The sequence below is a fragment of the Crocodylus porosus genome, unplaced genomic scaffold (genome assembly GCF_001723895.1).
Source record: "Crocodylus porosus isolate Cpor-Errol unplaced genomic scaffold, CroPor_comp1, whole genome shotgun sequence".
In the NCBI taxonomy this organism is placed as follows: Eukaryota; Metazoa; Chordata; order Crocodylia; family Crocodylidae; genus Crocodylus; species Crocodylus porosus.
Genome location: NW_017728886.1, coordinates 235,447,438 through 235,473,516, shown reverse-complemented (window position 1 = coordinate 235,473,516; position 26,079 = coordinate 235,447,438). Strand labels below are relative to the sequence as shown.

Below are 26,079 nucleotides of genomic sequence, written 5' to 3'. Positions count from 1 at the left end.
GGGGGGGAGGAGCAGGCCCACTGCAGCAGCAGTGGGGGGAGGGGAGAAGTGGGCCCAGGTGCAATGCAAGGTTGTAGGGGAGGACCAGGCCCGAGGAGGGGTGGAGAAGCCAGCCCACCATGGTGGTGTGGGGAGCAGCAGGCCCAGCCTGACATGGCAGCAGTGTGGAGGATGGGAGAAGCAGGCTTCCTCCCCCCTGGGGCCCAGTCTCAGTCCTCCTCCATCCCCCTTTCCCTGCCTTGGCTCCAAGCCCACTCTTCCCATCCCCCTGCCACTGCTGCGTGGCAGGTCGGCTTCTCCCCGCCCTTGCCCCGCTTCTCCCCCACAACCTCCCTCCCCATCACAGGGAAGTGGGGAGCAGGCCTGGAACCTAAGCGGCATGAGGGCGGGGGAATGGGTCCAGACTGGGGAGGCAGACATGGGGCTCTGTCCCCACCCACTCCCTCCCCCCCCATTATTCTTGATGGGCAGTTGGCTAGTTTTTAGCATTATCTGTCACTTTTACACTGCATTTGAAATGGTGCTTTCTGATGGCTCTGTAAATTCATTCCTAATGACAGGCAGAGATAGATCAGACGATAAATACTGGGTAGCATAGGGGCCAGCTATTATTTTTGCTCACGGGAGAGGCTAAGATGATGGACATGTGGCATGTTTTATGCATTTCAAGTGACAGCCCTCTTCCTGAGAGGGGCCAGGGCTCTTGGGCCTCCACTTACTCAGCCCCTCTGCTGGATAAGATATTGGAGTCCCATCTACTCTTGCACCTAGTGAGAAATGGTATGCAGTTCAAACTGTGGCTGCATGATTTGCAAGCAATCTTTGTAATCTGCACACTGCGTTGCAGTTTTATTAGACACTATGCCTGGTGTCTGTCAGGGTGGCCCTCAGGCACATCTCTGACATAGTTCATTGTCCCTCTGGAAATAGAATTGGGTAAACAAATCCTAGGTCTAGTTTCATATTATTTGGATTACAAGTATACCTAGAGACCTCAGTGCCAATGCACCATTATACTAGGCCAGTGATTCTCAAACTGCTTTAAACTCAAAGCACCCCTCATTAGACCCAAGTCATTGCTCAAAAATGCCTGCTCTTAGGTCTCACTTGTTTTTTGACTATAGAAAAATACTGGAGCAATTCTTCTGTTACCAAAGAACTCAGAAAGTCCACAACAAGTCAATGTTTTTGACACTACAGTTTTCTATTTGAAATCTCTTGGTTTATCTTGTGCATCATGTTTCCAACACCTAGCAGTGCTAACACTGCATGGCAACCTGTGACAACCCTCAAAGTACCCCAGGTTTTCACAACACCCTGGTTCAGAATTACTGGGGTAGGTCCTCATGGCTAGGGACAGATATTCAAAAAGTGTCTGAGCCTGAATTGGTTCAATCTTTGCAGGTTAGTCTAACCTGGCTAGGCTAAATCAGTTTTTTAACTAGATAGACATCCCAGAAATGCAGGCACATGCTACAGCAGCCTTCCCTTCGCTTCTGCAGGCTGAGGTCAGGGGGGCATGGCCAGGCCCTGGCAGGACACTTTTGATTATTCCCCCTCTCCTAAGCAGCCCACCAGGGAATATTCATCAACCCATTAAGAAAACAAAGCCTCTCTCCATTAACTAATGGAGCTCCTCTTAAACAGCTCTTCCAAGGAAGGACATTAAGCTACTTGCTGATTAGCTCCAAAAAGCCTATCTGCCTATCATCTCCCACAGCACGGACCATAGCCAGCATGTGGTCTGCTAGTTAATGCTGACGTGTCTGTGTAAGGCAGAGGGGAGAGGGGAATAATCCCTGCTTAGCAGGGAGAAGCCAGGGAGATGCTCTGTGCTTGCAAAGTCTCTGCTGGAGCTCTGGCCAGGGAGCAAAGAGGTGGGGCCACCTCTGCTTTGGAGCAGAGAGCCCTGCCCAGCCCAGAGAGTATGCCAGGATGCTGGGGGTGTCTGGTTTATCTTAAACCAGCAAAGGGCCTGGGACAGACATTGCATAAACCAGTTTGACTCAAATCTCAGTTAAGTCTGATACTAAATTCAATAAGGTTTGGCTGAAACTGGTTTCAGATCTTTTCAAACTGGTTTATGTGCACTGATCATCTGTTCTGTAACACGTTTAAACCAGTTTCTGATCACTTGAACTGGTTTGTGTGTAATGTCTGTCCCTAGCCTTAAACTACAGACTCTTATGAGGTTGCACCCTGGTTTTCTAAAGCATGGCTTAAGCAGCTAACTTGGCTTAAGCAACTACCTCCAGGAGAAGACTTATAGGTTTGGATCCCAACTGAGGAAGACACCTACCTGTGGCTAGGGACACCTGTCCCTTTCTTGCATTTCACTTATGGCCAGCTTAGACAGCTCCCCAATTCTTATTGCTGAAAATACCTTCCCTGGGGACCTCCATCTTGTCATGTATTGTCTAGGAAGTCTGGGCACCTAACTACAGACAAAGCATTACACAGGGTGACTAGTGTCTAGGAATCTGGCACTGCAATACTCAACACTGCATTGCCCAAGTATGCACAAGGATCGGGGCCCAAGTTCTCAGAGATACTCCCGCTTCCTTTCATTTTCATCTTTTTCCAAGGTCCTTGTTTACTGCTGACCAGGGCTCACACTGGAACTCACAATATCAGGTCAGCAAGATGGTACATTTCTCTGGTGTCCACTACTCTCCTGTGCTCCAAAATCTAAGATTTCCCTTCTTAAAACCAAATAAAGCTCATTGGTTTCTGAAGAAATCCTTCAAAGTATGATTAGGACATAAATTTAGATCTGTCTCTGTAGACAGTCTGATATAACAGATCTCTGAGAATTACAAATTGCCACATATATCTCATTGGGGTTCTGACTCTGAAACCTAAAAATGACTTAAATGCAAGTATTTGAAAAGGCTTTAACATGGTTGTGCGAATAGCTGCTGGATTTGCATCTCACCTGCAAAGACTACAGAAAACTTCAAGTAAATAGATAGGAGAAAGTCTCCCTGCACCAAGGCTGTTTGACAGTGTCTGATGCATGGCATACTGCACATTCCAAGGTAAAACTTTCATGGGGCATATGGGAATAGCTAACACAAAGACATCACATGTTTGGGGCTTTGGGACACCCCTTCCTAAGTATATTATTAGGATATAGGTCTAAGAATGCACTGTCTGTTGAACTGTCTTTGGCAGGTGTAGGATTTATATAACATGTCAGGATTAGTGGGCTTTGAGAAATACTTGAAGATGATTGAACACGCATATTTCCCAGGAACCCCTAAGGATTCAACCAATTACTCAAAATAGTAAAGTGTAGAGGCGAGGCTCCAAGTGGTTTTATGGTAGAGTCTCTTATATAGAAGGCTCTGAAAACAACCTCAACTACAAACATGCTAAATCTGGTTACAGAATTAGAGAATATAGAGGCCATGAGCATCTGCTAGCTCATCTCATTTAACAACCTCTTCCAAAGTAGGATTGTGGTCTGTAAACTTGGGAGCTACTGCTAGTCACATTACATGCAAGACAAACAATAAAGAGTCCCCTCTTGTCCCAAAAAGACAAAAACACAGTATAAAATACCTTGGAGATTGGAACATTTTTCTAATAGCTCTCCATTTTTCCTTTCTCAGTTTCACATCATTGTTCCTAGGTAGAATGGTCAGCCTCAAAATACTTGCCTTAAATAACTAACATGGTTTCATTATTTGAAAGTCCCATAAACATTTTTTAAAAGTACTAATATTTCCAGGCATTTATGGACCATCCTTAATAGAGGCTTCTGTCTGAGGGGACCATCCTGACAAACACCAAATGCAGTCTCTACTAAAATTTTAACACAGTGCACAGATAGCAATGAATGAGACTCTAAACAGCAAAAAATACCATATTTATTCGAATGCAAGATAAGTATCAACATGCAGGGGAGGACACCTTGTCTCAGATTCAGGCACCAGCCCAGGACAAGCAGCAGCTCAGCTCCAGGCCCAGGGCTGAATCTAGAGCTGAGCAGCTTATGTGGTGGGGATAGAGGCACACAGTAGGGGGAGCACAGGGAAGACTGAATGTTGGTGAGTGCATGGGGGAGACCCATAGTGGGCAGCCTGAGCAAAGTATAGGGGACAGGCTGCATGGTCTTCCCCCTTCTCTTGCTCCCCAGCACCTCACCCCTGCTGCTTACCTATGGCTCTGGCCCAGAGCTGCTGCCACTTCTCCCTAACTGGGCTGGAACTGGGTACAGGTCCAGGGCCAGTGCCAGAGCCACTGCTGGTTGCCCTAGAGCCAGAGCTATTGCTCAGAAGGTGCAGAGGTGGGGAGGCATGAGGTGTGGGTCAGGTACAGTCACAAGGTACAATAGGTGGCGGAGGCAGGCGACAGAGAAGCCAACACAGGCAGCAACAGATAGGGGTGGGCAGGGTGCAGCTAGCAAGTGACTGAGGGCAGGCACTGGAAGAAAGACCGAGGCATGGGGGCAAGAGAGGGGGAGGGGTCAGGGGGACAGGCTGCAGGAGTATAGAGGGCAAGTGGTGGGGGAAAAGGCAGAAGAGGGGCACCCCTCCAGCACCTGAGCCTTGTTCCACAATTAACTAATCTCCAGTCCTCTCTCAGCTCCTGTTCTAGTAACTTGTCTGGCTCCCTAACTCCTGGTTAACTGTCCAGCTGAGTCTCCAGATTTCAGTTTGACTTCTGCTTGCCTCCTGACTTCTGAACCCTGGTTAGACCTCTGCTTTGGTTTTGGACCCTGGGCTTTGGTCCCTGCCCATCAGTTTGGAACTTGGGTTGCCCTTGGTCACTCCCAACCTGCCCTTCTAGTCCTCATTCCTGGATCCACCCATCAAGTCCGACTCCCCTGTGAACCATAATAGGGTATAGCCAGAAGCACAGTGGTGCAACCTACCCACAATTCTTATGCTACTGGGCACTTGGAAGTGGCAAATGCAGCTGAGAAAGCATGAGCACTAGTTCAGAAAGACAGGCTGGGCAGGCAGTATGCTGATTCCTACAGAACTCCAGCTGGGATTTAGAGCTACTGCCCATGCTCAGATAAGGCGGTGGCTCCAGGGACAAGCTATGCACATAGGCAGGTCTGGCCTATTACATTCCAGGTTTTGGTTTAAACAGACTCTGCTAAACATATGAGTCACTTCTTAATAAGTCACCATAGCAAAGAGAGTCGCTGTGTGAGAGAGGCCTAAATTTGGTCCTCCTGCCTAGTGTAAGTTCAAAATAACTCCACTGAAATGAATATAATGACACTGATTTAAATCTACTCAAAAGGGAGCCGGAGCAGGTCTCTGTCTGTCAGGAACCAGCAGGCAATATTTGACGTTTGTTAATTGCTTCTAAACCCTGTGGAACCACACAATGGTTTTCTGCTGATTGCAACTGCCTAGAGTAAAAGCAAGTGTAGGAAAGTTGACATTTATATCATATCTTCAGATCCACCCTCCCTAGCTATGAAACTCAAGATGAATGGATATTTCCCAGGAATGCACAATCTGTGTAGGAAACTGACTGTTCTTTGAAAAGTGATTCTAGGAAGAAAAAGAATAAAAGAAACCCAAAGTCTGAGAAAATACTATGATGTGTCATGGAAAAATTGGAGAACAGCAAAGACCAAGGGGTGCGATAAACAAGGAAAATGTATCATTTGTAAACACAGCAGCAGAGTTAGACTTAAGATCATGTGTTCCCTCCAGTATTTAGGGCTTAATAGAGTTTTAAGCCTTATTCTTTAAAGTCTTTTTACTGAATTTAGAATCTGCATAATTACAAACTATCTTCCCATATAATGATCTGCTGGAAAAAGTGTCAGGATAATACCAAGTGCACACAACCAAATAGCTATTGGTACTGATTTGCTCATCGTGTCATCACTCTGACTGTATTCCAAAGCACTAAAATGAACATTTCTCAATTTAACCAGTGCTAAAGTCATACTAATAAGTCAACAGTTGAGTTCCTGGAAGTAAACAAGAATCTTTTCTCTCTCTAGACCTGTTATACTAGCTATCTCCACTGCAAAACACCCAAAGAGCAGGCAGTGAGATGAAGAGAACACTTAAAGCAATATTCACTGTGGCAGCTTGAAGGGCTATAGTGCACTTATCCAGGGATCATGTTCAACTCTGTTTAAAACCTACGAATTGTCTAAAAAAAAAAAGCATCTCTAGTTAAAAAGCCCCAAATCCATGTTTATTCCACGATTAAAATGAAATACCACTATACATAAAGGTATTGGTTGAACACACTGTTTTACTGATATATTTACAATTTTAAAGCAATTTGGAAGCCTGCCAGTGCCTCAATTACAATAATAAAAATTCTAAATGGCTATAAATTTTGGTGCTTGATTTTGGGTTTTATCATGGAAAATCAGAGGTCCCTCATATCCCCTTTGCTCACCAGGACACAGGTCCAGCTGCGACTGTTCCCCCCTCCCCACCTCACCCCTGTTTTGTGGCACTCAGCAGCCTTGATATGCTGGTGCCCTGACCATGCCATTGCCCCTAACTCCCAAGCCATAGCTCCCTGGCCCTGCTGGTACCCCTTACAGCCCCTGCCCCTCCTGGTTCTGCCAGAGGGAGCCCCCAGCAGCACCTGAGCCCTGGCTGCCACCCCTGTGCCAGAGTGGAGCCTAGAGCCTGTCTCCCCCTCCCCTGCAGGTGGCACAGCTGAAGCACAGCCCATGTGGAGAGAAGGGCAGATGTGGGCTCAGTGCTCACCTGCCCTGCTGCCCTCCTCCTGGGGCCTATATGGCCCAGAGGGTGGGACCTGGTGCAGCAGGGCAGAGTGGGATGGATGGGGCGGCTCAGTGTGCTGCTGGGAGCCCCACACTGCTGTGGCATGGCACCCCTTGCCCACCAAACAGCAGCAGGGCTGGCAGCACAGTTGTCCACAAAGCAGTCCATGCTCCCTGCTGCTGCAAGCTGAGCAGAGGGTGCCTTGCCAAGGCAGTGTGGAGCTTCTGGCAGCAGCATCAAGCTTCCCTGGCCCTCTCTTCCCTGCTGCACCATGTCCTGCCTGCTGGGCCCATGGGGAGAGCGGGGGTGGCAGCAAGGGGCAGGGAGCCCTGAGCCTGCAGTTGCCAGCCCACATCCGCCTACGCCCAGTGCACAAATCTGAGGGTCATGTGCCCCCCCACCCACATATCTCCTCCAGGAGTACATGCAGCAGCAGCAGCAGCAGCAGGGAGCCCCCCCGCCACCCCCAGATGAGCCACCCATGGCTCAGTTCCACTACTAGCCCAGGCCCTGAAGCCATGTATTTTTGTCTCAGGCCCCAAGCCACACGCACCACCCTGAATGGGCAGCAGCTCCAGCTCCAGCCCTAGACCTGCCCAACCCCCTCTCCTTACTACAGGGGCCTCAGGTTTCTCCCTCCTTTCTCTCCCACAGACTTACCTGGGGAGAACTGCAGGAGCTGCTCATGCTGCCTGGCTGCCATGTGCACATGTACACATGCACATGGCACCTCTAGCCTGATTGCCCTTCTCCCACTCCCTCCAGCTGGAACTCTCTCAGCCTACAAAGGGAAAGCCACTGCTTCCCGTGTTTTTCTCCTTAAAAAGAGAAAATCCAGGTTTTAATCCTTAAAATGGGAAAATCCACATTTTACTGTGTTTTCCCATGGCAAACAGAAACCCCAGATCCCTGCTTATAATACATTTAAGTACAGTAGAGAAGTCTGATGCATGTCTAGTCTAAATTGATTTGAATTGAGTGCATCTTGCACCAGGTCTATCTTAGATCACTTATGCCATTATTAGACTGGTCTGTGTGTGCCAAACATCAATACAATTATTGGTTTAGATCAATCTATGATTACTTAGACTGGTCTAAGCATAATTAATGTCTATATATACCCTTGGAAACCATCTACAAAGACAAGAACATTATAACTGTATTATTAATTAGACCACATGCCACACCCCACGGAAGTATGTGCAGAAAAATTCAAAATTATGACAAATTAGTTACTTTTTTCCCTACATTTTCATCTTATATTCTTAATATCTGTGCCAAAAACCCCACGTGGGTAGGTCTTGTTTTTTTGGATGGGTGTGGGCCCTTCCTGCCACATCTGTCCCTTCATGGTGCACAGCCCCCACTACCAGCAGCAGCAGACCCTTGGGACACTCACAGCCACAGCAGGCAGAACCCCCCAGCAGCACACAGCTCTGGCCAAGTCCCAGGAGCTGCACATGGTGGCACAGATCCAGCCCAACCCACTGACTGATGCCTTCAAACCAAACTGGGCTAGCTCTGTGCCAGCACGTGGGGCTTGCAGCACTGCAGGTGGGAGTCGCACACCATCAGGCCAGGCAGACTCCATGCCTCTAGATGCAGTTTCCTGCTGGAATGCCAGAAGACCCACATGGAAGCACGGAGCTGGCCCAGCTTAGCCCAGTGGCTCATGGCTACTGCCTGCAATGCCACAAGCCCCACATGCTGGCATGGAGCCACCTTGGTCTGGTTTGAAGGTGTGTGCCAGTGGGCTGGTGGGCTCCATGCTGCCTTGTGCAGCCCCTGGGACTCAGATGGGAGCTCTGCCTTCTGTGGTCACGAGGACCCTGAGGGCCCACTGCCTGCTGCTGCCATCCCCTGTGGCAGGGACTTTGCACCATGAGGGGGATGGATGTGTGACAGGGGGCCCACACCCACCCACCCCACTTCTGCAGGCAGGAGCTCCCTTTCCCACTCACTAGCTGTCCAGTTGTGCACAACCATACTTGGTGCCTCCTCTTGGGACTCCTAGCTGAAGTGCCAAAGAACAGATCCTGCCTGGGTTTAATTATGCAAATTTATGCAATTATACAGGGCATGCATTTTATGTGCAAAATTGCACAGGCGCATAATTGTGTAATTCCCTAGGGTGTAATGAGCTCTTCAAGGCAGAGGCTCTGGAGACTGTCCTTTACATGTGTACACTGAATACTGTCTAATAACACTAGTCTCAGCAGGGAAGCATTACCCTAATCCAAGTAATAATAAAAAAGCATAGTCAGGGCAGTCCATGTTCCCAGTGTCCTCAGAAGGTACTTTTTGTGTAGATGACCTCTTGAGAACATTTTGTTAATCTAAAACCTGTTCTCCCCTGCTAATTAATGGCTTGATGCATGAAACTGGAATTCATCAGGTTTTGTTCCTAAATCACTGCTATCAGGCCATATACAACAAACAGAACTTTGCCCTTACACTACTAGTGATAAGAGTGCTCATAACTGAGGACCTAGAAATAAGCCCCCAACAGGCATCCCTGTCCCATCCCTGCCTGACTTCTCAGCTGAATGAGATCTTTCCCATCTTCTCACTCTTATAAAGCCAAAGGCTAGAACTCCACCCACTCTCTCACTCAATGACACTTGGTTAGTTCTGTCCTGCCCTTTGCCAAACCTCACAATGCGACTCACATGCCACCTACTGGTACCAGGTCATAAGAAAAGGATTAAATATGGAAGTCTCCACTGAAAATCAGGGATTACTAAATGCTGATCAGCAGCAGAGAAGAAGCAGAGCACATTTGGGCAGTTTATACAGGGGAGGCAAGTCATTCTAGGAGTGAAAGCTGGAAAACAAAGTGGGTGGTTGGAAGCAGGTATTAAGGAGAGCACAAGATGTCATGTGCAAGGTATCTACAAAAAATGCCTTCATCCTCAGCAGAGCTGTCCTGCAAAAGATCAAAGAAAATGGATATTCACCTGGAAGACAGCCAGGATCCTAAGATTAAGAAGTGGTAGCTGCAGATGTACCTAGAAGTATTACAGCTAAAGGATTGAAGTGCACCCTTTTGCACAGAGGTAAGTCAGAACACAGAGTCTGACTCAGATCGGAAGAGCGTAGCTGCAGATGTACCTAGAAGTATTACAGCTAAAGGATTGAAGTGCACCCTTTTGCACAGAGGTAAGTCAGAACACAGAGTCTGACTCCGTTTTCTTCTTCCGACATTTTTTAATTACTTCCAATTCCTCAAGCCTCGAGTTTCCAATAAATCAGCTATATAAGTTTATCTTATTTCAATGATTTGCTAACAGTACTGAATTCAGAATCAATTGGCATTTTGGATAAGGAAACATGTTGCAGGAGGACTTTATGAAGAATTTTAAATATGTATGAGAATGTCTTTGTCTGCACACCACACTGTATCTAAATAACCCACTGACAATCTCATAGTTTTCTTAGAGGGTAAGATAAATATCGTAAAGACATTAGATACTTACTGCTTCCATTAGCCCCTTTACTGTAGGTGACTTCAGCATCAAAGCATCAAACACTTCATCAGTCTCCTTCCTCACATACAGAAGCACTGGAACCATAAAGATCAAACATGAGGCAGGCATGGAAAACTGAACAGATAAAATAATCCTCATTGACTAGAAGCTCAGGAACTCATGCTGAGTGTAGAACAAATCCACCCAAGTGATGAAAGCCTGACACTTAAAAAAAACATTTTATATAGTCAGCAATGTAAATATACACAGGGCATACCAGCTGGTTTGGGAAACCTACCAAGAAAACTAAAAGCAATTTAAATTAAATATTTTGAGGAAACTACATTTTGCAAGTAATTATGTTTGGTTAGCAGTTTGGTAAATTTATCAAAATATGGAAAATACTAGTTGAAGAACACTTGAACTTTTTATTTAAAAAAAAAAAGATCAATCACTGGACTCAATTATAGGTCAAATAGGAGAAGTACTAGGCAGTTCTCGCTGCATTCCTGTAACTCTTGATATCTCCTATAACCTCTCTAATCTTTAGCCAAATGGTTGGGAAAAGCAACTCACAAAAAATAAGTGCAGTTCAACAACTGAATTTCCCGTTAGCCAATTCCCAAGAAAAAAGCATTTTTTCCAAATAAAGGAGTATTTCTGAATATTTCCCCTTTCACACTCATAAATGGCCCCCTCATTTGAAACACAGTCAGTTTCACAAAATGAGTAAAAACTAATCTCAGGTACTACAGGGAAGTTATTTAATGGTAAAAATGTCCATTTGGCACTCACTGCCCAGTGATTTTCTACCTGCTTTGGCACCAAACTGCCATTTGTCTCTTCAAAAATTTACTCCTATGTCTACACCTCAGCCCTCCCCTTCCAGTTCTTGTGGGGCTTACAAACACATTTTCCTATTTGTTCTAGAGAGTCTTCTCACCCATGCTGTTGTGTTAAAGAGTTACATCAAGAAAAGGGAACATGATTGGCTGGGGAAACAGTGAAAATAAGTCTCTACAAAGCGCTGACAAATAGACAAAGTAAACAAACTGGACAATTAGAAAAAGCCCCTTTCTGTGTTTGGTCTCTATCACTAACATTAATCTTAATTGTTACTTGTTGCATTAAGTATTTTAGAAGTGTAAAGTTCTAAATTGAACTTTTTTCTTTAAAAGACACTGTGTTCATCAATAGCTACTAAATAAATTCCTGTATGTTAGATGTATATTAGAATCATAGAACCACAGAGAAGTAGGGCTGGAAGGGACCTTGAGAGATCATTTTGTCCAAACCCCTGCCTGAGGCAGGATCATTCCTATCAAAACCATCCTAAACAAATCCACCGTCTATCCTGTTAGCAAAACTACACTGTCATCCCTGACATACAACCCTAACCCACTACAGGTAAAACAGGGGGACCACAGGAGCCAACTCCTGCTGCAGCAAAGGTGGTAAATATATACCATGGAGAGATCTTGGAGAGATCCAAGAGCATCATGCTCCCTGCTACAGAGGAAGGCAAAAAGCCCCACACTCCATGCTAATCTAGCCAAATATTAGCTCCAGCAGTGGGGGCTGAGGCATGTCCAGAGGCTGTCCCGGCATGGCTCTGTTAAGGCTAAGGGGGCAGGGAGCGGCTTAATTCCTCCCTCCATCCAGCCCTTCTGCCACCGGCTACCGCAGCTGGGATCTGCCAACCCCAGTTGCCACCTCTACCTCAGCTGCTCACCCACAGACAGGGAGACTCCAGCTGCGAGTGGGGGGAGGGGAAGAGGGAAGAATTTCCCTTTGCCTTCCCTGCCCACTTTGCCTTAACGGGGCCATGCTGGGGATGTGTCGGCCATGTCCCTGCCCCTGCTTGGGCTAGAAAGTATGGGGGCGGGGCCAGCCCTGCTCTCTGGAGCAGACAGCCCAGCCCAGCCCAGGGCTGCAGAGCATGCTGGGATGCTGGAGGACTCTGGTCTGAGGAAGAGGTCTGGAACAGAAGTTCCATAAACTGATTTGACCCAAATCAGTTAAGTCTGATACTACATTCTACCGGGTTTATCCTAAACCGGTTTTGGCCATTTTGAAACTGGTTTACACACACGGAACTTATGTTCTGTTACAGGTTTTAAACCAGTTTCTGATCACTTAAACCAGTTTATGTGCAACTTCTATCTCTAGCCACTACGCAATTTGAATGCTGAGGTTTAAATCTCTTTGTTGTACTTGGAATGCCAGGAAACATTATGCTGAATGAAATATCCATTACAAAGATAATGGGGATCTGAATTATGCACACACACTGACCAAGGTTTTGTAAACGTATGTTGTTTTCCTAGTGCTGTGACTGGAATTTTGTAATGGATTCACTGAGTTATGTGATTCAACCAACTCCTCTCGTCTGATTGTGTCCATCACCCTGTCATCACTTTCAAATCATCCAGCCTACCTCCTTTCCAAAGCAAAAAAATCACAGCTTTAGGGAAAGAAAACATACTGGGGTAAACAATAAGCAAGTTGTAAGGGCAAGTCAAAGAAATTCTGACCTCTGAACTGTGTCCTCGGTGCTAAATGTTCTATGTTCCACTAGCTTCAGCTGAAGTCAAGTAAGGCTCCTGGGTGCTTGGCACTTTTGAAAGTCAGGAAACTAATTTAGGTGTCTAAATATGGATTTAGGAACTTAACTTAGCATCCATTTTGAATGTTTTAGCTTCATACCTTTCAACCTTCAAATCTGCCAGCATGTGACACAAACAACCAATTTATGACAAACTACTGAACCTGGGTTGCGTTGCAGGTTATACCCTAATAAACAGATTAGCATTGTCTTCAAATGAAGACTATTTAAAGACAATTTCTGCTGAGTTGGTTCCCTTTTTCAGTAAAAAGGGAAGCAAAAAACAAATACGCAATAATACAAACTCCTGCATGGGTTCTCAGCAAGGTTTGGGCTGGAGCTGGATCTTCAGCACAGATGTCAGTCATTAGAGCTGACTGAGCAATCACTATCTTTCTGGAAGACCAGGCATTGTAGGAGACAGGACAAACCATGCAGGTAGGTTACACACACAAGCTGTGGGCCTTTCTCCACCTTCCTTTTCCATACTTGGGGTTCACACCTGTGTATGTACCACAGTGCCTGGGACTGTACCAATTCTCACTGCTGTGAAAGCTTTAGGTTGGATTTTGGTTTCCATATGAACAAGTCACTTGTGTCTGCTACTTACAAATTCAAAATTATTTAATACTCATTTGGTGTGATTTTTCCCCAAGAGACAAAAGTTAGAAAGATAAAATAGTCTCAAAGGTGAAGAATCTAAGGCTGGTCTGTAAGACAATAGCTAGCTCTATAATAGATGGGAAACTTCCATCTAAAACTGAATGGGAAAATGACTTGGCAATTGTGAATGAGAAATCTAAACAGGAAAGATACATATGCCTGGCCAAACAACAGACTGCTCTCAGCAGCTGCTATAGATTAACATACTTTACATTTCTGCATAGGGCAGTTGCAGCTCCCTCAAAACTCAATGGGATGACGCTAGGAAATTCATAAAGATGCAGCTAACCGTGTATTAAGTGAGAATATTTTTATTCTTGCCTTGGGGATACCTTTTCATTTGATATTTTTTAATGTACCTGTTAGAATTTCTGCTCATACTAGACAGTCCTGGAATTAGCTCTAATGGAAATCATCTCACATAGCACCCTAAACGGGCAGTCGACAAAACGGATCCCATTGCAGTAGGCAGCACAAACTCTGGGCACTACTTAAGTCCTATTAAACATTACTCTGAGGAGTAGGGACTTTTAAATAGGGACTTTAATGATGATGGCACTCCACATTGGTTTTATTTCAGACAACAGTACATAATATTTGCCTTGCCAGTGACCAAATCTTGGATTATACTATTTGGAGCACACACTATAACTACCTCCATCTCCCGCTATGTTCAGGACTTGATCAGTTCTGTGCATAGAACAAATAACATAGGGGGAAAAAGTTCTAAGACAACTATATTTCCAAATTTTGTCAGCATGTTGTGTTATCAAATCGCTTACTGAGGTGAACCCCTCCATCTTCCCTTAGATAAGATTACCTTCAACTCCAATGACTACGACAACTTCCACAAGCACAACCCCAAATGCTAGGTCATTAGAGAAAGAAAGTTCACCAAAGCAGGAAGTCAAGCTGGAAGAGGCCTGGCTTGCAGCCAGAAAAGTCCAAATTACAAGCAGGAAAAGGATGTGAATGGTACTTCCTGTAGTTTCCCTTGTTCATTGCCTATGCTGGATTTAATTATTCCACTTATTTTTGTCACCTTTGAAACATCTTTTGTTTTGAATTCTTCACCCTGAAATAGTCTGTGAATCCAGGCAGTATTAAAACAACATATCACAGGAGTGAAGGAGGGAAATATCTCTGACCTTTCCAATAGCGGCTTCCATGCGTGCCTGTGTGTGGTTTTCTTGAAACACATTATAAATTAATCAAATTACTGAAGGAATCAAAGCAAACATTTCTTACATGGCAGATTTCCATAATACTAGCTGAGTACTCAATGCTAGACATAGCAAATAGGAGAAAGGGACTAGTCTTTGTAGATGACCCTTCACCTTACAATACATAGAGAAAATGCTACAAATATGAACAGGCATCTGGCTGGTCAGACCCTGGTATTTTACAGGAGCTCACATCACATTTTCATGTAGATGATTTAAAAAATATATCTCTCACTAAGCCTAACTAAACACCAGACTCCATCCTGAACATCTTGTAGGCTTCATAGGGCCCATTGCATATGACCACTGTGACCAGTAAAGACAGATAACCAATGTAAGTACATGAAAGGTTATTTCTGTGAAGGTACAAAAAAAGTAAATGTAATCCAGCTAAGAATAATTAAGTTAAAAGTCTCCTAAGATTAATTCTGTCATAGGGCTAAATTGTCAGGTCAGCACTCCATGCTAAGCTTTTACTCGGACAATTCTCTCACTGAAATCAATAGGAATCCACCTGAGAAAAGACCTCTGCATTTGATCCAATATATGTTCTCATTTTTGCTACCAGACCTGGCCAAAATAATAATTTCCAAGATGAATGAAAATGAAACCTATGTGGTAAGGATTTTCTCACCAGCACTGTTCTGGACCTCCACATGTGGTTCAAAGCTTTGGAAAACTTTCTGGCCAGTTTATGATTTTTACAGACACATTTTTCTTTCCCATCTCAAGATACTCTAAAATTCACATTTTGTCTGCATGTTTACTGATTGCTATTTACACTTTCAAATAAATACCCATGTATAAACTGTAGGCATAACAACAATAGGCCTGAGCCTTTTCCTGAATTACTCTATTTTAACATCACTCTAACTCCACTGACTTCATTTAGGGGTGGACAAAGTCTGGCCTGTGGGTGGATTTCCCAGCAGCCCCTGGCCACACTGTTCCAGCCGGTCTCCGTGAAGCCTCTAGGAGCAGCAGGGGCTCCCTGCTCCAAAGGGTCTTCAAGGAGACCAGCCCAAGTGCTGCTGGCAGGGTACACGGCTAGGTGGAATGCTGCTGGGATCTTGCAGTAGTGACAGCATGGGCCAGAGCTGCAATCCACTACCCACATGCACCCATGACAAGTGCAAGGACATGCAGGCAGCAGATCACAGCTGTCCTGGCTCCAGCCTGTGCTGTCACCGCTGCAAGATCCCAGTCTCAGAGTGGCTCCCTGCCCAGCTGTGCATCCTTCCAAGGGTTCCTTAGGCTGATCTTCATTGAGACTTTTTTGGAGTGCAGGGCTGTCACAGCCCCACTGCTCTTGGGGTCTCCATGGAAACCAGCTGGAGTGGTATGGGCAGGGTTTGCTCGGAAATGGAGTCTGGTCACCATTTTGCCCACCCGAATCTAAGCAATTCCCAATTCACCCTAGAGAATGGCACCCAGTGCATTATTTTCTTAATTGTTACCTCTTTTCAGTCCTTCTTCTTTCATTTGTTTCAAAGGTGACGGGCCAAACTCCTCCTCCACAGGCCGGAACATCCTTTTAACCAGGATGCTGCTCCTAGAAAACAACCACATTTTGCACTAGTTATTCCCACAGTAAAAGAGAATGCAACAGTGAGATACAACTCTGTACTCTGGCAAGATTCCTACCAGCTTTCTAACACCAGAGCAAAAACTGCAGATTTAACTCTTGATGCTTATCTAAGTGACCCAAGCTTAGAATGGCAGATGACAGGAAAATATGGTTGCAATGATAAACATAACTGGAAAAGCCTTAAAGCCATTGTCCATTTAAATATATGGGAATGGAAGGAAAAAAAAGAGAGAGCTAAGTGAGGAGATAAATCACCCCTAGCTGCTGATATTCCCTCAGGTGGAGTCAGAGACAAAACAAGGCAATGCTGGCAAGCTCACCTATTACTAAGGTGTAGGTTTGGAAGGGATATCCAACAGCAGATCAGGCCCAGCTCCCTGGGGTGAATCTCAGGACTCAGGGCCCATGAAGTCAAAAATATGGCCATAGGAGTTTGGTGGTTGGGATACATTGACTGCAGAGCTATGTATGCATTTTACATCTGCCCACCATGGTAATTCCTGGAGTTGGGTAGCAGTGCTTAGGAATCAAAGAAGGATGCAACTGCACCACTGTACCCACCCACAATCTCTCCCCACCAGGGCCCCAGTCCTCCAGGTTTGACAATGCTGGCCTCTGTGATCAAGCTTCTCAGAAAACTAAAGTGTCATATATTTTATTTGTTGGCAAAACACACTGCAATCACCTGGTGCTCCTCTCATTCCTCCATTCATCCCCTAAGCCAGTGGTTCCCAACCTTTTTTTATACTGCAGACCATCATGGGCATGGGGTGAGGTGCATAGAGCCAGCTGCCTCCCTGCTGGGGCTGCCCCACTGCCCAGCTTTAACTCTGCATGTGACTGCCAACGGCAGAAGCCACTTGCCCGGGTGGACAGACAGGCTTGTGCAGTCAACCCTTCATGACCCAGCGGTTGGGAACCTCTACCCTAAGCTCACTGTATAAGGGCACCACCCTCTCCTTCATCCCAACTTCAAGGATTTCCCAATATTCCTATTCTTCCCCTCCTCCAGAACCTACTACAGACTCTCTCAAGTTTTGTATTCCATGTAGAGGCTGCCTGCATTTCAGGGCTGAGTTAAGCAATTCCTAGATGCATAGGACCAGATCTCAATCCCAATTCTAAAACTAAAGGCCTCATCATAAATTATGTTTAGAACCTGATTAAGGTGTTAATCACGCCATAAATAGTTACCTGGTCACACATTAAAACCAATAATGGCACAATAATATAACAAGAGACCATGAAGATATTCTATATATAACATGTTTTAGGGTTGTGGCTTGTAGCCGTGTTGGTCTAAGGCCATAGGCAGACAGGGTTCTTTGGGTAGATGTGATATCTTTTATTAGATCAACTAAATAGTTGAAAAAATTGTTCTTTGCAAGCTTTTGGGCACAAACACCCTTCTTCAGGCATAAAGCCTCTCCTTATGCTGGAAGAAGGGTGTTTGTGCCCAAAAGCTTGTAAAAAACAATTTTTCCAGCTATTAAGTTGATCTAATAAAAAGATATCACACCTACCCAAAGAACCCTGTCTGCATATATAACATTTAACATCTTTGTAGTTCACCTGCCTTAAACTAAACATGTAGCATGTCAGGGCCCACCCATGACATACCCCACTCAACTGAGTGCAAAGATTTGTCATGGGGCATTTCCATGGGTGAAAGCACAGCCATCCCCTATCTGATCAGTAGGACTGGGCTGGGGGCAGCACCAGGTCCTGGACCCAGCGTCCCTGTCCGATCCCTGGAGGCAGATGAGGGGTGGAGAGGAGCCCTGTGAGCCTGACATCAGGGAGCATTTCCCCAATCTCAAGACCACTGTGCTCCTGACTTTTAAAATGTGGGTATGCAGCTTGGAGGCTCTGAACCCCTACACTGAACAACCTGGCCAGAGCTGTTGGGTGCAGCGTTCTGATAATCAACTGATTGTTGGCTGGGCCTGGACAGCCCCAGTCAGGTCCAATAATCAACTGATTGCTAGCTCACTGTACTGGGGATTTGCATGACAATCAGCTGATTGTCAGCATCAGACCAAGTCCCTGGTGTGGTCTCAGGACAGAGCTGATAATCAGCTGATTACTGGTCCTGGCTGGACCTGCAGGCACTAATTTTTCAACTTGCCAGCACAGAGGAAACCTGAGATAATGATCACACTCTCCCCCTATTTAGCATTTTCTACTGGCCCCCAGTAGTTGACTCCTTGTTCAGTGCTTACGTGCTCTTGAGTCACATAAATGTGTTCATTGCCTAAATGGCAGAGCTATGTGCCTCTGCAGGGCAGAAGAGGATTGCTCTCCTGAAGTGAAATGTGTTTTTGGAACAGGTGGAATGGGCCATTATTTTTATAGTAGTTTGGGATTCTTGATACGAAACCACTTTAAAAAAAAGGAAAAATATTATTTTATCTTATGATCAAATGTTTTATTGGTCCAATGTTGAGCGAAGCTGCTTAATGAACTCTTTTATTATGGACTGTAAAAACAAACATATAAATAGAAGCCAACCCATGAGGCAGAGAGCAGATGCCAATATAAAAGAAACTTCCCTCTCCTAATTCAAAAAGTTATAAACACAGACCAAAGGGAAAACAGGTTCAGTTTATTTGACTCTGTTTCTGATTTCTAAAGGTTTAGACTTCTAGATTGCAAAAGCCATGAAGTAGTAAATGTCTTACCCTTCTCTTTCATCATCTGCGTTATAGTAAACCTGTAGGGGTGGAAAGAGAACAAATGTACTGGTTCAGCACATAGCTGCTCTGTAAAGAGTTCAAACAGAAAGAAAAAACAACACCCAATCTGCAATTTTGCAGCTGTTAAATATTTTTCATTTTAGAAAACAAACGTGTAGGCTCTTTATTGTGATCTGAACAAAATGTAGCTGAGAACAACTAGCGATGCATATTTCCTAATGGAAGTGTATTAAAGCACTCTGACAAAACTCATAACCCAATCTGGTTTATATCACTCTTTCAATCATTAGAAAGCTGTAACAACCCTGTCAATTGGATTACTGCTTGCTTCAATTAACCTAATGTGGATTTAAGCCACAAGAGTCACACACTTTTTTGCATATTTAAAAGTTGAGCAATCTAATTATAATAGAAAGACTAATACACAACTAAAGTTCTATTGGAAATGTAGTTTGGTATCAGTATACATGATACATATTTGTATATAGCATATACTGGAAACAGACACAAGGCCAGATCCCAATCGCATGTAAATCTGCATAGTTTGAATTCACTGGAGCAATTTTTTTTTTTTTTTTTAGCAAAGGATCTAGCTCACATTCTGCAACAGAAGTATACAGATATACTCAGTACTCACATAATGCCCCCACCTTCAAAATGCTTTACAAAATACTTGGACTGTCAGTCACGGTCCTCCCAACACTCGTGTGAAAAAATAGACTTATTTACTGACCAGTATGAATGCCCTGCTGCTGGATTCATGTAGAACAGCGTATCTCAGCACATGGGTCCTGACCCAAAAGTGGGTTGCAAGAATATATGAAAGGGTTATGAACAAACTTTAAAAATGGAGTCTCCTTTAAAAGGAGAAAAATGAGGGAAACTGTAGCTTTTCTCTTTTCCAGACTACAAGGGGCTTCTTGGGGCCCCTCAGACCCCACACACACCCTCCCTTCCCCATATACTTGGGGGCTTAGATCTGGGGGCAAAGTGCAGTGGCTCAGGAGTGAAGGGCAGGACTGACTATTGATATTTATGAAATGGGTCCTGGTACAAAAAAGTTTGAGAACCAGTGGTGTAGAACACTTGGGAGTTGCAGCCCAGAACTAAAACCACATGTTCTAATCTCATAAACTTCCTGGACAAGTGCCTGAAGGTCTAGAGCAGGGATTCTTAACCTGGGGTCCACGGACCCCCAAGGAGTCTGTGGATAGATTTCAGGGGGTCTGTGACCTTAGATGGGAAAAAAATTACATCTTTATTATCACTAATCTCTAACTGAAATTTAGCATTTCCTTCAATTATGAATGTAGGCAACAAACCACAGTAGTATTAGCAGGACCTGTGACTTTGTCACCAATAGAAATCACAGACATTTTCATATCACATTACAGTTGCTGCAGATATCTCGAAATATCATTTACGCTCATCACTACTTTGAAATTATGGTAATTATTAGACCCACCGCTAGATGGCACGTGATTGCAGTCTTCCTATCTACAGACACTCATTATTCTGAGAAGGGGTCCATAGGCTTCACCAGACTGCCAAAGGGGTCCATGGCACAAAAAAGGTTAAGAACCCCTGGTCTAGAGCAAGGAGCTTCACTGGGCACTAGTGGCACTGAGCGCCTTGTAAGACTGTGCTTGTTCAAAGAGAATAATATCACTCATCCTGCCTCAAAGAACTAAATTCAGTGTGGCAAAGCAGTACAAGCTCTTCAGATGGAAGGTGTTGCACAACTACAAAATGTCATCATAACATGTTTTGAAAGTAAGCAATACCTACTTTTGAGCAATACAAAACAACAGGAGAAGAAGGCTACTCATGGTACCAAGATACCAACATATATAACAATACAGCAGATAGGTTTACATATTGCCTATGAGCTTGCAAACAAAACAGAGATATATTCTATTTAGCTGAGAACACTATTGACAAGACTTCCATGTACGAGGGAATGATTCTACCTTTTCCTTTAATGTAAATACACATTCACACTTGAGAGAAGGCACCTACTGCTCATATGTAACTGGGAACCTTTCTAGCGCTGGAGACTAATTTTAGTGATTACAATGTCTAAGATCTATGTGCTTTTGTTTTTCTAACTGCTCTAAAACTTAATAATAAACTCATCCTCAATGCCAGTTTTATCTGCTACTTTTACATCTGTAGTGAGAAGAACATGTTTCTACAGATAAATTTGATGACTCCACATTTTTGTCTTGATACACACACACACACACACACACACACACACACACAATGCTCCATTCCCTACAAGGGTGCACAGTTAATGTATTCATGCTTAGCAAAAAGCTACTGATGGATTTATAATCAAGATTTGCAGCTTTTCTGAGAAGTTAAAAAGTGATGAAGCCAGCAAAGACTGCCATATTCAGTTCACAGATCTTAGGAATAAGGAAGTAAGATCATGAATACTAGAAGCAATGATACCTATCTTCAGAATTACTATCTGCATTTTAGAGTGCAAAATTCTTCAAGGAAATATAGATACCTAGGTGACTGACACCTGAGCTATAAAATCATAGGATGATAGGAAAGTAGGGCTGGAAGGGACATTATAAGGCCATCTAGTCCAGCCTCTTCCTCAAGGCAGGATCATCCCTGAGTAAACCACCCCATCCAGGGGGTTTGTCTAATGGAAAATAGGGAGTTTTCTCCTCATGGGAACAGCTCAGAAAGTTAAAGTTTGATTATATTTGCCACTATCTTAGAGTCCTTTGTTTTAAATCATCACGTGAGTGGCAGTTCCTTCTACCACAAGGTGGCACTTTATCCCAGAAACCTAATTAAAAGGATTGTTTATCTTAGTCATAGATCAACTCCTACTTTCAAGGTCCTAATTATTTAATCCCCTCATATTTACTGAATTAACTCCTTTCCTCCCATGCAGAACTGGGAAAGCTTCTCTTCCGAGGTCCAACTTGTTCACTTTCCTACTGAGCTAGCTAAGAGCAATGTTTAGAGTTAAGAAAAAAAACAAAAAACCAAGATGGTTAAAAAATAAAAAAAACAGTCACCAGAAATTCTGCTTTGATTCCATGAAGCATACAGCATATGCAGCTGGACTGCTGTCAGACACCTGTACTTTCATTGTTGACACCTACCTGTCCAGTCCTTTGTAGGTTTCCAAAGTGAACATCTGGTATGAAGAGAACTGGCTGGGAATCCAGGTCAGTCATTGTTTTGAAGTAGGTGATGTCACTCTTTTTTTGCAGAGGGATAGCAGTCAATTTCCCTTCAGCTGCTAATGGGATCACAAGGCAACGGTGTTATGATTGGTAGTTTAATAAACACAAGGTGGTCTAATCTGGAAAGACCTTGTCTTACTCACAGTTATTGCACGGGCCTTGTGCTGTTTGGCCTTTCCCTTTCTTTCGGTTTTGCTTCCTCTCTTCATCACGAATTTTTCTCTCTGCTCCCTGATACCAAAAAAAAAAAAAGAACAGAAAATCCAATATTATCCCAAGTTGCAACTAACTGAACTGTTGCATTCCTGTACAGTATATGGTGTCTACACACCAGAGCAATGGGTGCATTAGCAATGCATGCAGAGTTCTCTACAAATCAACCTGAGTACCACAGTCAACTGTATCATTTTCCTGTTTGCGGACACTCCACTGTTATACTGAGAAGTCTGAAGGACCTGACAGTCTGTTAAACCTTGCTTTCATTGAATTTCTTTTTAACATCTCCTATACCTTTGCTAGCCAAGGTAAGGCTCTGTTTCTGATAGCTCTGAAAAGCATTCTGAGATTGACTGAAGACAAGGACTTTGGGAGAATTAACTACTAGAAATGGTGAGAGTGCTAACATAGCCCAGCCCCCCTAGGAGTGTACAAAGCCATACCTTTCAAGCACATAAACAAAGTTATAGACATTTAAAATACAGGGAAGTACTTAAGAGACTTTTTAAATGGCTAGTGTTGACCCAAGAGGCCCTAAGCGCTCCTTAGCAGGCACTGCGCTCTGCTATACAAATATGCTCCAAGGAGTTTAGAAAACAAAACGTGCAATTTGATGCTAAGTAGCAAAACCTCCTTTGAAGCTGTTCTAATATATTGTACAAATAATATAGGCATTCTATTAAGCATATTACAAATTCATATACCCTAAGGCAGTCAGTGTTCAGTACATACCCTAAGTTTTTGCAGAAAATGCCGCAAGTTTTTCAACCTAAAAATAAGTTTATTTTATTTTTCTAAAGCCAAAAATATTCACTTGAAGCCAATAAAATTCACACATGCTTATCCAAAATGAAAGGAATTGAGAGAAAAGAATGAAAAAGAGGCTGAAAACAATTTTTAGACTAACCCAACACATAAATGATGCTGCTCCTAAGTGCAATGGGAGTAATATCCACTTGGTGGGATGAACTTATTTATCCTTGAAAAAAAATCAGCACTTAGAACAGTAAAATCTGAACCTGAGCTAGGTTCTGATCCTACCCCCACTGACCTCAATCACAGTAGGACTGTCCCACCCTCTTTATAATTATGCATATAAATTATATTGGATTAAGATGATACTCTAACAAAACAGGCTGTTTACTTTTTTCATCCTTGCAATTTTTCTTGTTAAAAGAAAAAAGGACATTTTTCTGTCAAGAGTGTCATCCTGTGAAAACAGCGTCACTGTTATCAAGTCAGTTCTACACACCCTTTCTTCTGGAACTTGCATTGTTCATACTTAGATGATGTAAATTCAAAGTAATTTCAATGGAACCAGTAAGAGTTACTCTAGGTTTACACAGGTGCAATTAGGAGCAGAGAAAACTCTGGCTGAAAGCATTATACAGTACTCTCTCCTTTAAAATTAGTTGCGCAATCTGTAAACATATTGAAAGGAATAGTAGGAGAGTGTAACTTCCTCACACAGAGTCAAAATGTCCTCCCAGGCTTTCCAGTTAGCTAGGATTTAAAATAATCTTCACTTTGTGCTCACTGTAACTGCAATACCCATTAGCATTCGGTGACTCTACAATGAGAGACTGCGGGACCTGACCCTGTTCAGCCTTCACAAGAGAAGGCTGAGGGGGGACCTGGTGACCATCTATAAACTCACTAGGGGGGACCAGAAAGGTCTGGGAGAGACCTTGTTTCCCCTACCGCCCTCTGGCATAACAAGGAATAATGGCCACAAGTTGTTGGAGAGTAGGTTTAGATTAGACATCCGTAAGAACTATTTCACAGTTAGGGTGGCTAGGATCTGGAACCAACTTACAAGGGAAGTGGTGCTGGCTCCTACCCTGGGGGTCTTTAAAAAGAGGCTTGATGACTACCTGGCTGGACTCATTTGAGCCCAGTTTTTCTCCTGCCCAGGCAGGGGGGTCGGACTTGAAGATCTACAAGGTCCCTTCCGACCCGACTTCTATGATTCTATGATGACTCTGCTTTCTAAGTTCTGCTCCAGCATTACTGTTTGACTGACAGCATCAAGGGAAAATCCTGACTTCAGTTAAAAAATTTAAAATCCAGAGTAATTCCATTGATTTCAATGGAATCTCACCACATATATTAAAAATTCTGTACTGCCGCCATACCAGCTGGCTTAAGTACAGGACAAGTCATTTTAATTCAGGTGTATGCATTTTCACCAGAGAACATTGCAATTGGTGTTAATTCTGTTTGAGAGAGAGAGAGAGAGATTTCCCCCATTACTTGCTGAATATTTCTCATATTACTATGTACATGCATTTTATTGCTTTCTTTCAGTATTTTCTGGGGGCAAAAAAACTGATCCTAGTCTTGTGTGTTGTCTTTCTTCACTAAAGCCAAATGCTATTGGTTTCACCACTTTCCATATTACCACTTCCAAAGACATCCAAAACCCAAAAGGACAGAAACAAATCTCAGATAGAGACTCCATTCCTGATATCTTGCATTTATTTGTTGCCATTTATTTAAATCAGGGGTAGGCAAAATGGAGAATCTAGCCAGCAGCCTGACTCCACTTCCCAGCAGCCCTTGCCCGCATAGCTGGGGCCGGTTTCCATGGAGACCCCAGCAGCTGCCCTGCTGTGATAGTGCAGGGCCAGGGTTTCTGTGGAGACCAGCCCCAGCAGCACTGGCAGGGCGCACAGCACTGCAGACAGTTGCTCTAGGGCTGGCTGGGATCTTGCAGTGGTCACAACGTGATCCAGACCCAGGGCAGAGCCACAATTTGTAGCCTCTACTTTCCAGGCAGGGGTGTGCAGGCAGAGGACTGCAGCTCTATGCTGGCTTCCTGTAGTGGCAACAGCTGGGGCAGAGCTGCAATCTGCTGCCTGCGCTCCTCTGCCCGGAGCAAGCAGACTGTATATCACAGCTCTGCACCACTCTGTCACTGCCGTAAAATCCCAATCCAGCCCCGAGGCAGCTCCCCACCCCGCTGCACACCCCACCAAGGTGGTTGGGACTGGTCTCCACAGAAACGCCAGCCCCACACTATCATAGCACAAGTGCTGCTGGGGTCTCCATGGAAACTGAGCCACAGAGGCAGGAGCTGCTGGGAAATAGAGTCCACTGGCAGCTGGACTTTGACCACCCCTTATCTAGACGGTGCCAAAATTTCCTTAGAAACTTGACAACGCTAACTTTAGCAGAGGAATTGAAGGCACTCAGCATTGTGCAATAGAGATTTAAGCCAAAGCCTGTTGAAATGAAGACTGGAAATGGTCCCATCAACATCAGTGGGTACAGATAAAACCCAAGATGCTCAGCATTTTGCAGGATTGGGCCCAAAAGTTTCACTTTTATCAGCACTGAAAGGAAAAATATACTGTATTTTGAAGCATTCAGTATGCCCCAAAGTAAAATATATACCTTGTTTTTGGAAGCCAGAATGTTGAAACAAAAATTTTTCTAGAATCACGGCCCACTGCATGACATAAAATAAGACCTCCTGGGAACAGAGTATCCAGGAAATGCGGCATCCTAGGAGCCGGTCTGAGTGAGGCCAGCAGGAACTTCTGGGTATGGCAGATCTCCTGTGATGCCCCATTTCCTGGACACTGTACATCTTCAGGAGGACTAACTCCATGCAGAGACAACCCGAGCAGGGTGCAGAACAGGCAAATTGGCCTGTGCAGAGATCAAACATGAAGAAGC

The 26,079-nt window shown here is 44.2% G+C and overlaps 1 protein-coding gene across 3 annotated transcripts in view; it reads right to left on the bottom strand.

Annotated features, from left to right (window-relative positions):
* Positions 1-26,079, bottom strand: part of GRHL2 (grainyhead like transcription factor 2) — a 112,548-nt gene that overhangs the window by 5,835 nt on the left and 80,634 nt on the right. For 2 of the 3 annotated variants that reach the window (XM_019551407.1, XM_019551424.1), the window contains exons 10-14: positions 22,326-22,413; positions 22,099-22,238; positions 18,953-18,984; positions 16,141-16,235; positions 10,202-10,287 (exon numbers count right to left, since the gene is read on the bottom strand). In XM_019551407.1, coding sequence (XP_019406952.1) covers positions 10,202-10,287; positions 16,141-16,235; positions 18,953-18,984; positions 22,099-22,238; positions 22,326-22,413 — 441 coding nt within the window. The remainder of the gene's footprint in view (positions 1-10,201; positions 10,288-16,140; positions 16,236-18,952; positions 18,985-22,098; positions 22,239-22,325; positions 22,414-26,079) is intronic. The other variant, XM_019551416.1, reaches the window with a different exon arrangement.